This window comes from Equus caballus, chromosome 5 (genome assembly GCF_041296265.1).
Source record: "Equus caballus isolate H_3958 breed thoroughbred chromosome 5, TB-T2T, whole genome shotgun sequence".
Lineage (NCBI taxonomy): Eukaryota > Metazoa > Chordata > Mammalia > Perissodactyla > Equidae > Equus > Equus caballus.
The window spans coordinates 82,337,698-82,350,966 of NC_091688.1; the positions used below are offsets into that span (position 1 = coordinate 82,337,698).

Sequence of the window (13,269 nt, forward strand, 5' to 3'; positions counted from 1 at the left end):
CATATGAAGGTCAACAATGCCTCTCAGAGTAAAATCTTACCATTCTAACCTATGAACGCAATTAGGTGTCTAGAGAAGTGGGAGGAGTCTTGAAATTAAGCCTATCATATAGATGAACACGGAGGTTTACCTTTTAGAGCAAACGGGTCCTAGGTGTCTAGAACTTGATTCCCTGAGCTAGGTTTGTGCTTCCACTATTTCAAGGTTAAAATGTAGAGATGAAGCTAACTCTATTAAATTAAAATGGGGGGGGGGGGCGTGAATCCTTAACAACCACCACAAAGAGGTGGTTTATCATTTTGCACAATGCTTTGTATTTCTTCTTTACCTTCTCTCTTCTCAGCAACTAGAGGCCATGCCTCTTTAGTTCATCTTTCACAGTCCTCATGCCTGGCACATGTTAATGGATGAGTGGATACACACTTCAGCACAGTATATCCAAATAGATGATTCCTCCCTTTTCTTGCACATTTATCATAGACGATGTCAGCACTTCTTTAGTGCTATGTAACAGGCACTAGGTAAGTACTAAGTAAGTTTACACATATATTATCTCACTTCATTCTCAAACTGTTGATATTAGTGTCATTTCCATTTTACAGAGGAAATTCAGCCATAGGGAGGTTAATTTGTGCAAGAGCAGAGAGCTAGCAAGTGGTGATGCTCCACGAGCCCACATTCTAACCACCATACAAACTGCCTCTTTTCACGGGGAATCTAGAGCTCCCTGAACCTTGTAACTCCATCTTTCAATGACTTTCAGTTGTCCAGCTATGGGAATCTCCTCCAGAGGCAATATGCATGTGGTGCAGGATTGTGGGGAAAAGGAGGCAAGTACTGAATCTTATGGGAATATGAGATCAAATGTCGTCTGAGACCTCAATATTCAAGGTAAAAAGCAAGGATATCAAGTTTTTCAGAAGAGGGCATGGCATAGTGATCTGACCAAACTGGTCATCTGGCTTTGAATAAACACAGGGCAGAAAGGTGGGAGGAAGGAATAACTAGCCAACGACTTAGGGATTATCTTATCATGAATCCCCAGTCATTGTTTTCAAACCAAAAAAGAATCTAATCAAGAGACTTATTCTCTCTCATAGAATGAAATACATGAAAGGCAAAAAACCCCACAAAAGACAAAAACCCTCTTACATTTTCCTGTTGTTTCCCCTCGCAGGTCTTAAGTGCTAAATATATTATCTAGGAGTCCATTAGACCACAAGTAGGCCCTTGAAATATTTTTAAGCTTTCTTATCTGTTTAGTCTCATGTTGCTAGAAGAAATATAGCAAACCACAAAGAAATTAGTGACCTTATACACTTCTTCCTTGTTTGCTCAACCAGTTATTGCTGACATACAAAAGGGGAAAATTTGCATTTTGAAGTCAATTTTGTTGATGCTGTTATTATTTTTTGTTTTGTTGCAAGGTGCCACACCTGTGCCCTGTGGGAACAAAGGGGAGCCAGGGTGTCCTGAAGACAAGGAAGGCTAACAGGTGGCAGATTCCGTCAGAGAAAGAAAACCAGGGGACAGTGATTTGGAATTTGCATTTTTGTACTTGTTACTACAGAAAGAAACTTCAGGAAGTTCAACCGCTGGTTTAAAAAATAGCTAGTGAAGATAAGAGTACAGTGCAATTATGCAGGTTTAGGCAACAATCACTGCATACTGTTTATTTTTCACATATCCTAAAAACCTGGAATTCTAAAAGGATCAACTAATTTATAACTCTAAGGCGAATGTCCTCTTTTCTTACCGAGTATGGATAGTTTCCTTTCTGTTGACAGAGTGCAAATTGTTTTACTTCAGGTATCCTGAGTTTTATACGTGTACTACTTGGCAGTCCACACTGCTCAAATATGACATGCTGACGCAGCCACTTCTGGAATAAGCAAGTCCAGTCTCCTTTAGAACAACCGGCACCACCCCTCTTTTCTTGTAGGAAATTTGTAAATGGAAACAATAGTAGTATCAGAACCAAGAATATCTACGCTACAGGCACGCAAGCAAGGAGACATTAACAGGCTGCCAGTAAAAAGTAAAACTCAGTGGCATTCAAAAATATTTATAAAAATATCTTCCATAAGGTGACACAAGTAGTATTCTGCAGGGTCAGATGGGCAGGTCAGCTTCCTGACCATATTCGGTTATCGGTCTACCCTGCGCGGGCACTTGGCATCTATCATGTCCAACCTTTACACCAATACTGTTCTCTCCATTTACTAAAGTCACACCGCTACATGCAGGTCCGGTGGACTCTCAAACCCATGCTGTCTGTCCTGCCTCTGTGGGTACAGACCAAATTCCCTATTTAGAAAATTTATCACTGAACTGGTATTTTATTCAACCCAATATCATATAATACAGAAAGAATCAATTACTTGTACAGAACAATGAGCCAGTGGCTGCGAACTGGAAATCTATGTAATTGAGAGTTTCTCCTTTAAGAGTGAAAAAACAATCACTAGAAATGTGATATTCTTAAAGAAACATTATGGACATATCTAAACTATGCAATAAATGTTAATCAGATTAACTTTTCTCTTTCAAACTTCCTTTTTATTCTAGGTTGATAGCCCTTTCCTTATTTCCTTTTTTCTTCTAATTAAGTGTATATCCTAAGCACACCCTGTAAATTCTCCATCCGAAATTTCAACGACGAAGTACAAAGCAAAAAGCAGCAGAGGCATGTCAGTCTGCATGTCACAAATAAGCCAGAAAATCACAACAGACTGATATGATGCACACCTTTCTGGTGGCAGTGATCTCTGCGAGTTCAGTTGATGACACTGAACACTGAGTCCACTTGGAAAATGCCTGTCAGAATCAAGGCTGTGGAAGAAAATATTAAAACAGGACACCAAACCACTTTTCCCCTTCCCACGGAGTGTTTATTTTATAGCTTTTGCATCAGGTAATCAACTGAAACACTTCAACAACAGAAAGCTGGCAGAATGTTAAGGAAAAGGAGTGATTATCTCTCCAACAGATGTGACAAAATGGTTTCAAGTTGGAAACAGTATTGCATAAATGAGTCAACTGAACGGGGGAGAGGGGAGAGAGGAGGGAAGAAAGCAGAGTCAGAGGAAGGAGTGAGCATCTTCCAACATGGATTGGGAGGGAGAAAAGGCACTGTTTAGCTGTGTATATATAAAATAAAAGTCAAAATACACAATCCATGTTTCTCAAAATTACATTCGACGCTGCTTTAGAGATGCTCACATACCTGTCAATAGAAAGCTACAAAAGCTGTCTAAAATTCAGATAGACAGCACCAGTGTGTCTAAATCATAGCTTACCAGTAACGTGTTTGAGAGAGATCATCACACTAGGGTCCTTTTATAAATAGTACTACAAAGATCACAAAGCTGCATGAACTTAAATTATAGGATAAATCTGACTAACTAATCAGCCATTTCCATCTCTAAAATTCCCACTCCAGGAAATCAGAAAGTCAGCTCCGCTCCAGAGGAGCTGAATTGGCAGTGCATTTGAAACAGGGCTGCTTTCCCCTCACAAGGCTGCCTGAACAGCAGTTCAGTTGGCATCATAATGCAACTTTGCAGAGGGTAAATGGATGCAAAAATTTAACAGCAATTGCTCAGCTTCCTCTCAAAGTAAATAGCACTAATTTATGAAAAGGCAAGTTTTCAAATCATAAAGTAGAAGCACCTGGGCCTCTTAAGGACACATTTCATAAAAGGTTACAGTACCGGGTGCTTCTCATAATAAAGGATTCTAGGACCATAGGTGTGTTTCACATTGATCAATGGGAAAACCCAGAGAGATGGTTTACACAGATGTTCTCTATGTAGAATTTGAATATAAATTAAAATACCAGCTATGCATTTGGGAACCAGCCTTTAGTTAAATTCTCTAGTGCCTTTAGAATTTTTATTTCGTTTTATTAGAAAAAGAGAATCATTGTCTACAAACTATTTTCTTTCTAACTATGCAAATACAATGAGCAAATCACCTGCAATATCAAAATACTGTTTGTAAATCACTGATGGCGCTAACAATTTTAGGAATTTCCAGTAGGACACATATTGAGAAAGAGCAACAGTAGATTTCAAATTATAGGCATTAACTGAACTTTAAGAATAGAAAATAATATTTAAAGTTTAAAAGTCAGTACGTTTACGTTCTCTGATTTTCAATAATTTAAACCCAATCATCAGGAATTCAGAAGCACCCAAAATGTTCAAAGTTGCACAAATGTGTATGGATGACAGAAAAGTAATCCCCATGCAATATTTTAAGTGTTGCTATCAGATATATTTAAGTGATACTTTACAGATTAAAGCTGGGTAAAATCAAAATATATCCTCCCATTACATTTTAAAACAGTCACAATAATTTATCAACAGTTGTCGTTTCACAGCAAATAGAAAACAGGAGTTGATACAAGTTGAACAAAAGGTACTTTTTCCTCTTTTAGGAAATAAACATATATAGATATAGATATATACACATACACACATAACATTATCTTTTGAAATTCAAAGTGGTTAATTTGCTTTTGTATTATATAAAAAAAATTTCCCTATGATCAAAATACTGAAAAAGCGCAAAGGCTGAAAAAAGAAAACCACATCTGCCACTTTAAAAAAATACATTATTGTCTCAGTGGTTCTATTTACTTATAAAGTTCAGTATTATAAGAGTCTGCACTGGTCAGACTCCTAGGACTGTACTGGACCAGATGGAATTGAGTCTAACCCTTTCTCAGTCTCCAGGAAGGATACTCCTAACCCACCCTACAAGATGACAGAATAAATGTCCCTATTCTGAACTGTTCAACTGGGAAAGAAAACACGCCCACCTAGAAGCACTCTAAGTCACAAAGGTTTATGAATCTGTGGGAGAGACTGCCTGAATCAGAAAGCAATTCCTGGGATATAAGTTAGGAGCTTTTGGAAGTATATAAACTCTTTTAGGCCACTAGAGTACAGATTCAAACATGATTTCTCCATAAATAATGATTTCTCTTATTACAGGGGCTGGAAACTGCGACCCATGGTCCACATCTGGCAGGTCACCTGTTTTTGCAATAAAATTCTTTTGGAACATAGCCATGCTCATTCATGTATGTACTGTCTAGGGCTGCTTTTGGGCTAAAATGGCAGAGTTGAGTAGTTGTGACAGAGATTGTATGGCCCATAAGGCCTAAAATATTTACTCTTTGGACCTTTACCAAAAAAGTTTCCTGACCCCTTGATCTAGTGCACTGCTGCTGCTCCAGTTACCTAGAAGAGTTAACGAACCTCAGGAAGATGCAGCACGTACTCCAAGAATAACCCGCGTGCTGGGGCCCTCAGCAGATCAGTGTCAAACACCCCACTGCCTTGAAGTGGTGCCTTACTTTTGGGCAAGGAAACAATTTGTATATAGTTCAACAAATAACTGTAAAAGTTAATAAGTACAAAAAAGAAAGAAAGCCAAATAAGAAAAGTATGCCTGTTGATGTTCTCTTAGTATTTTCCTGTTATTGGGGGGAAAGGGTGTTAAAATGATTCTTTCTGTCAACTTCCTTTAGCCTTTCTTTAAACTTATTTATAAATGTTTTTTGATAACTACTGCTCCGTCCTCGCCTCCCTCACCATTAATAACTTTTAAAGCAACCTGCCTGAAATGCTTACATAGTTTGGTGAGGCCTCGTTCAGGAATATTTATTTAAACTAAACATATTGAAGATTATTCTTTGAGAAAATGTTTCCAAAATATCTCTGTTAATCTAAGAAGAGGAAGAAGGTAAAGAGAGTACAGGCAAATTAAACTCTGCAAAATATACCTTAAAAACCAGAGGTATAAAATAGCTACCATTTCTGAATGGTAATGTAAAATAAAAACAGAAAAATCTTCTGAATTTGAAGAGCAAATTTTCCTCTGCCCTGAGTCAGCTAATGGAGTCGTTTTCAAACAGGGGACCTCCTGAACTCAAGCAGCTGCTCATGAATCTTTAAGAGCTCACAGATGTTTCATATTTCAATAGTTGTTGAAACAGGGAAGATAAAACACTGAGAAGATATTTATCAAACACTAATTTATATCAAGATTAACTTTTTTTTCCAAGTAGTTTATAAGTGGACTTTTCTCTTTCTTTGCTAAAAAATGAATGGTATGAAACTATATGTTAAAGATGTTCCCATAATACCTTACATTTATATAGCGCATAAGTTTTCAAAGTGCTTTCATATGCCATCTCATTTAATCCTCACAACACCCCTGTGAGGTAGGTACAGCAGGTATTATTATCCTCATCTCAAGATGAGGACATTGAGGCAAAGAGAGGTTAAGTGACTTGCCCAAGGTCACACAGCCAGGTGGCAGAGCCAGGACCAGAAATCAAGTTTTCTGATTCCTTGTCCAGTACTCTTTCCACTGTAACTACTGCCCCTAATTATGAATAATGTACTGTGTATCAAAATTGAAAGGTTATTGAAGTTCATTTCAGTGATGTCTTAACAGTAAAGTTAAATGAGAAATACAAGAACAGTAGGTCTGATGGTTTTACTCAACATAATAAAAATGGTGCAAAACCACTTTTCTCTAATTACTCATAACCTTTTGGTCCAAATACATAAAATATGCAATATTTACAGCATTTTCCTTTTTTTTGTAAATGCAATGCTTTAAAACACATTATAAAGCACCTTAGTAAAAATAGTCTACAAGTAAAAGTACAGAAGAAGTAGGAAAATCCTACCCATCCCACAGCTCACTAATGGAGTTATAATATGGAGTCACTGATATCTCAGTTTACAGTTTTACGAATAACCCATGGAGAAACAAACATGAAACTTACTTTTTTGATATTAATGTGTGGAAGCTTTAACTAAAACTTCAGGCAATGTCAACATTCTTTGAAGTATCTCCTCAATCTTAGATCATGGGGAGACAGGAATGAGAAATACTGCTTTGACTCTTTTTACAGTATTAGTAATGGTTTAAATTGGTTTTTAACACTAATGATTATTTTTTTAGGGAAAATTAAAATGACCTACATAAATATGGGCAATTCCAGCTACTGCAGAGACATTTTTTAGCAAACATGGTCAAACGTCCCAATAAATTTCATGAGACGTGACTCACAAAAACAAAGCGCACACTGCCAAACAGTTCATAACACTACTCAGCGGAGGCCTGTGACCCAGCCCTCCAGGTGAACGTGGAAGTGACAGACGGATGCATCTTCGTTCACGGTTAGTGGAAAAAATGCTTTATCAAAAACAGAATGTCAGAACTTTTTCTAAAATTGTGTTTAGCTTTCAATTAGACCTGCTAGGTGTTTGTTTTAGGTGATGTGTAGGTTTTTTCCCAGGCAGGAGGTCATAACTCCCACCAAACTTTAACCAGAAAAAAAAAAAAAGGCCGAAACTTAAACTTCTGAGCCCACTGCCATACCAGCCAGCATCTACTTCCTCGACGTTACTGTTTCCTAACTCGGCGCAACGCAAACTGTCTTTACACCTCTCAGCAATGCAGGCTGTGGAGCTGAGAAACAGGTGAAGACAGGGTCAATGTCTTAGTTCAAGAATCTAACAGTCACACCTGGTACTCAGTTCGATTTAGGGTAAATTTTTTCATAGAAAAAGTTTTGTGCGAGGATGTAGAGGTCTCCATCTTTTTCCCGGACGGCGTGGGCTCTGATGAACTGGAACTGCTCCAGCGCAAATTCATAGAACTCATTCTCCATTTTCCAAATGTCAGATTGCTGGAGTTTTGCAATGGTTTGTTTAGTGGGCAGTTTCTTCTCTGTGGTTTTCCTAAGATGCGATTTCTTTCCTACTTACAAAGGAAAAAAAGAAAAGGTAAATAATTCTGTGGATACACAAAAGATCAATGCCTCTTTGTTGGAAGAGATGGTTTAAGGTAATTGAAGGACAGGGAACACAATTGTTTTGTATTAATATCATTCAGGCAAAAATGGTGACCTAATCATACTAGAACTGTGACTTACTCTATTATAATGTAAATCTTTAACCTGTTAAAGACTTAATGAGATGTCAAACAGTAAAGTAAAGGGTAAGTGTAAGCCAGTGCCACTGAACAAGTGTAAGTGGTCACCTTACATGCTGTATTCTCAACTACTCAGTGGTTTGACTAGTTTATTTTTTAAAATATGATAAAATACCTATTTTCAAACTTATTAATTTTTTATAACCTATATTCTCTATAATTATATGTTAGAAGCTAGAGCATATGCATACCCAATGAAAAGAGTTCCTATGATTGCATCTTATCAAAGAACAGCAAAAAAAATCTACAAAAACCCTAGAATTAGATTGCACAGTCACTACATACAGTCTTACATACCTGAAAGTGACTGTGCTATTGAATATCACACATTTCTAAGGCTCGTTCTGTAGTTTGTATCTTTTCACTATTCTTCCAATGCCTTCTAATTATCATCTAATGCATGTTTATTAATCCACAAAATATTTAATGATCACCATCTGTGTGTCCAACACTGCTTGGTATTGAAAATGGTGAGGAGAAACAGACAATATACCTGCCTTTTTGGAGTTATTTCTTACGCTTTACTCAAGAAACTTCAAATCACATATATTTTTCAAGTCGCAAACAAAATTAAGGACAGCTTTAAAAAGAAACCTGTCCTTGGTATACCTGTCCGGTAGAGCTCTGTGGCACCCCTGAAGAAGCGGGGCAACGCCGCCTCCAACAGCATGATGAAATCTTCCAGCTCTTCAGTAACTCCCACCAGAAAGTACTCATTAATTAGGTTATACTTGGCTTGATCCATAGCCCACCTGCTCCCCACATTCCTAAAACCAAAGGAAAGGAATTAAAAACCTGGTTGCAAAATCTGCTAAGTATCTTTAATGGCTTTGACAGTATATATTATGGAGAAAATAGATAAATCATGTCCATCCAAAGCCTTAATGCCCTTTTATTGATGTCATTTGGGAGGCACCCATTTTTAATCTCCTTTGCCTCTCTCCCTAGTTTCTGCTTAACTATGCACTGCTAATTCAGACTTTCCTAGAGGACACTTAATATAAACAAAGTTTAGTTTGAAGGCAATTAAAAAATGTATATTGTATATATATTGTATATAATGTATATGTGTATATATATACATATATATATGCCATATATATATATGTATATATATACCACATATTCCTCCCACCTGACTTAGTGCAAGTATATTTAATTTTTTTTAACTACTCTAAACTACGTTTTTAAGAGCTCTCTCTCTAGTAAGGAAGGTCTAAGCAATTTGTGTTTAGTGCTTATCTTAATTTGTGAGTTTAGGTTTTTCTGAAGTTTCTAAGGAATGGAAATAAGAAGTGGCTCTGCTAAGAATCTTACATTTTTATTTTTTACATTGCCAGCTAATGGCTATTTATAATAGAGATTTGGCCCTAAATAAACTCTACTTTCTGGTTCTTTTTAGCCCTGACATTCCCTAATCCTAATTCCAGCTCTCCTTTAAGCACTGGGATATTGAGCTGTTGACTTCACCTTTCTCACTGTGTTTTTCAGCCGTTAAAAAGCTGGGGTGGGGGGAAGGGGGATGAATTAGTTGATTTCTAAGGTCCCTCCCAGTTCTATGAATCTATGAAATATACTAAAGATGTTCAATTAAAATCTCCTCAATAATGCCCAAGAGAACAATACTCTTTTTTGTTCTAAGGCGAGAGTTGGTAAACGTTTTCTATAAAGGGGCAGAGTAAATATCTTAGGCTTCGCAGGCCATACGGTCTTGGTCACAATTACTTAACTCTGTCTTGCAGTGTGAAAACAGCCATAGCCAGTAAGTAAACAAATGGATATGGCTGTGTTCCAATAAAACTTCACTTATAAAAACAGGTGATGGGCCAAATTTGGTCTTCAGGCTGTAATTTGCCAATCCCTGTTCTAAGAAAATGACTAAAAATTGAGAAGACATTCTTCCTATGCTAATTCTTCTTATCCTATTATTACGCTTTGATATAATCTATTGAGTAGTACTTTAAGGTTCACAGTAACAAAATAATATGTCTCAACGAAAAAAAGAACAGAAAACATTCCTTGAATTTTTCATTATAGTTTTAAGGAAAATACTAACTTTGAATGTGTTCCTGTTTTTCTCTAATTTTCCTATTAAAATGATTGATTAGAACAAATAAATACATACCATTATTTTTAAAAACTGAAAACTTAGCACATTCTGAGGAAATAAACTCTTTATTAAAGGTAAAATATCTTTATTTCCTACCTCATGTTTATTAGCAGACTAAACCACATCCATAACCTTGGCTTCTCTCAAAGTCGAAATCAGTTTAACAGTAAAACCAGGTGAGTAATTTACCCCCTAAGCCTTTTCTTGATCTAACGTGAAGAGGCTAAAACAGTAAGCTAGGGAGAAAATGAGGTTTCTGAAATGACCCCTGACCTCTAATTAAGAGCTCTGCTGGAATATAGCAAGACATGTACCACCAAAAACAAACAAAAAATTCAAAAACCAGCATTTGAGAAAATATTGCATGGATATTATATACGAAGAATCTTTTTAATGTACTTAAAGGTAATCAGAAAACTAGATATTAATTACACGTTCTTTTTTAGTCTGGTCTGTCATAATTTCCTTACACCTGGCCCCTGACTAACACATTCACACTTGTGAAATACAAGTTATCGAGATAAAGAAGATGATCAATTTAAGCTAAGTTGATCTCCCTACCAGCATTCCGAGCTGTGGCCACAGAAGAATGGGATTTGAAGCCAGAGCTTCTCTGGAGCACAGTCTGAGCCGCCCTCAGCGACACATTCATCAAAGGTCTGGAAGCAAGAAAAAGAGCACATGTGAGCCATAAACCCAAGTCTCACTTATCAAATGTCTTAATGCAGGAGGTTACTAAATAAATGGGTGGCAAGGGTGGGACAAGACAATGAATGAAAGGGACAGGCGGGTTACATACTTGAGATACTGAGGAAGGTTCACCATGGATTCTTCTCATGTCTTTGTTTTATGCCAATGTTTATAAGATTTCTTTCGCTACACGAATGGAAACCCCTCCAGATAATTATCTGTCCTTGAACATAAGTATTGGTTTATGTTGAATTTGTGTATTTATATTTTCTATCCCCTTACCAAAGGAAATTAAATAAAACAAGGCTAAAGATACTCTTTTACAGGGCTGGCCCCATGGCTCAGTGGTTAAGTTCGCGCGCTCAGCTTTGGCGGCCCAGGGTTTCGCCGGTTCGGTTCCTGGGCACCGAGATAGCACCGCTCATCAAGCCACGCTGAGGCAGCGTCCCATATACCACAACTAGAAGGATGAGCAACTAAAATATACAACTATGTGCTGGGGGACTTTGGGAAGAAGGAAAAATAAAATCTTAAAAAAAAAAAAAAAGGTACTCTTTTGTGAAATAATCATTTAAAAAGAATATAAAGTAGGACTACACTTAAATCTCTTTCTCTTTACCTCATTAAAACAAGCAAAAAATCAGGTAGAAAGCAGAAAGGACCTCAGATACTTGTGACCTGCATGCCCTCCTCTCCAAGTGCATCGGACTGAATTAATTAACAGGGAAAGAGACTCAGGTTACAAATCTCAAATTAATCAACTTTACTTCCTTGAGGGCTGTCTGTGTGTCACGGGCATTTTAGCAGCAGGCATTATCTATTGAAATGGTAAAGAGAGAGACCAGGAACAACCTTGGGCGCTCTGGTTCTGGCAGTGAGCCATCTAGTCCTGAGGGAAGGCTTCCAAGTTTCTAGAACCAGGTTTAACCCGATTTTAAGTAAGTCTTTAAAGCCTTCAAATCTCACTTTCTGATGTATACAATTAGATAAACTCAACAGCCCTGTCAACCAAAAATCTATGACAACGGGGCCAAAAAAACCCTTAGACCTAGAACAGGTGGAGCCGTAGTGGAATTATTCTCTTTATTCTGGCCACATTCAAGAGGCAACAGCAAACTGCAGCCCACAATTCACTTGCCCATTTTGTTTACAGATAACCTTCACCATACTACAGTGAAAAGACCTATGGATCTTGAATTCTGAACCCTGAATCCTGAACCTGGAAATGTTAAGTTTTGTGTTTGTTTTCTTATTTAAAAAAGAACATAATCTTACTTTGAGGAAGAAATAAAATCATGGATGTGAAAGCATCTACCATAATGACTGGTTCGTCGTAGGCAGTCAGTAAATGGACGTGTGTGTCTGTGTCTCCCCCCTGCTCCTCTCTAATAGTCAAATACAAAGTTTTGCTGGTTCTTGTTCTTCTTGACCACCATAGCACGTGGCCCCACTGACCACTCTCTCCTTTCTGAAAATCTCTTGGTCTCTCTGCCACTGATAGATTGTTAGCTTTTTCTTCCAACACTCCCCTTTCTGGCTTTTGTTTGTTCTCTGTACCTTTCTGAATGCAACATCATTATCTTCTTTGAAGGCATGTTTTGTTCCTTCTACTAAGTATGGAAATTCATCTCAGTTATCTTCTCTTTGCCTACTCCCTCCCTTCCTTAGCTTATTCACATTTCCTTGGCTTCATTTATAATTTCTAGGCAAGACTTCCAAATTTGTACCCCCATATCCATCACTTCCGGTCTATTTTCTAATATCTCGTGTGCATTTTCATTTGAATTTCGAGTTTAGCTAATATTCAATATTTCTGGCAAAAGGATTACATTGCCCCTTGTAATTCAGACTCAAGGTCTCAGAACATTTCTTAATCTTTCTTCTCCCTCACCTAACATCTTTGAGGTAATGTCTTTCCAATCCTCCTTTTCTTTTTCAATCTTACTTCCATCAGGATCTCACAATGTCGTGTCTCAATTCTTAGAATCACTTCCTAAGTGGGCTCCCCTCCCTCCCTTCCTTCCAGTCTGCTCTGTACAGTTACCAGATTAGTCTAAGTAGTCACTTCTAACATCCTCTACTCAGAAACTTTCAATGGCTTCCACTATCTTTAAAAAAAAATTCCAAACTCTTTATTCTGGCCTTAAGGAATGCTTCATACTCTGACCTCAGTGTGCTAGTCGAGCTTTATCTCTATTTGTAACTTCCGTCTTTACCACATTAACTTGTTTTGTAGTTTCTTTAGCATGTCATATGTACCTCCCAATCCAAATACCTTTGATGACTACATTTTCTTCCTCTGATACTGCCTTCCCTCTCCCAAGCTAGTTTACATGAAGACTGTCTTTCCAATGACTACTCTGGCCTAAAGTCACTCTTATTTTCCTTGAACTTGTATAAATTAATTATATACTGCCTCATACTAGCCAGCTCTGAGGATCCAGGTA

At 37.5% G+C, this 13,269-nt stretch overlaps 1 protein-coding gene across 7 annotated transcripts in view; it reads right to left on the reverse strand.

Annotated features, from left to right (window-relative positions):
• Window positions 1-2,866: 2,866 nt before the first annotated feature.
• Window positions 2,867-13,269, reverse strand: part of HS2ST1 (heparan sulfate 2-O-sulfotransferase 1) — a 168,816-nt gene continuing 158,413 nt past the window's right edge. For 4 of the 7 annotated variants that reach the window (XM_070267352.1, XM_001494558.6, XM_070267353.1 and 1 more), the window contains exons 5-7: window positions 10,694-10,791; window positions 8,632-8,789; window positions 2,867-7,788 (exon numbers count right to left, since the gene is read on the reverse strand). In XM_070267352.1, coding sequence (XP_070123453.1) covers window positions 7,562-7,788; window positions 8,632-8,789; window positions 10,694-10,791 — 483 coding nt within the window. In that variant the 3' untranslated portion in view covers window positions 2,867-7,561. Of the gene's footprint in view, window positions 7,792-8,631; window positions 8,790-10,693; window positions 10,792-13,269 lie in introns of all 7 variants that reach the window. The other 3 variants (XM_005610449.4, XM_070267351.1, XM_070267349.1) reach the window with 1 other exon arrangement.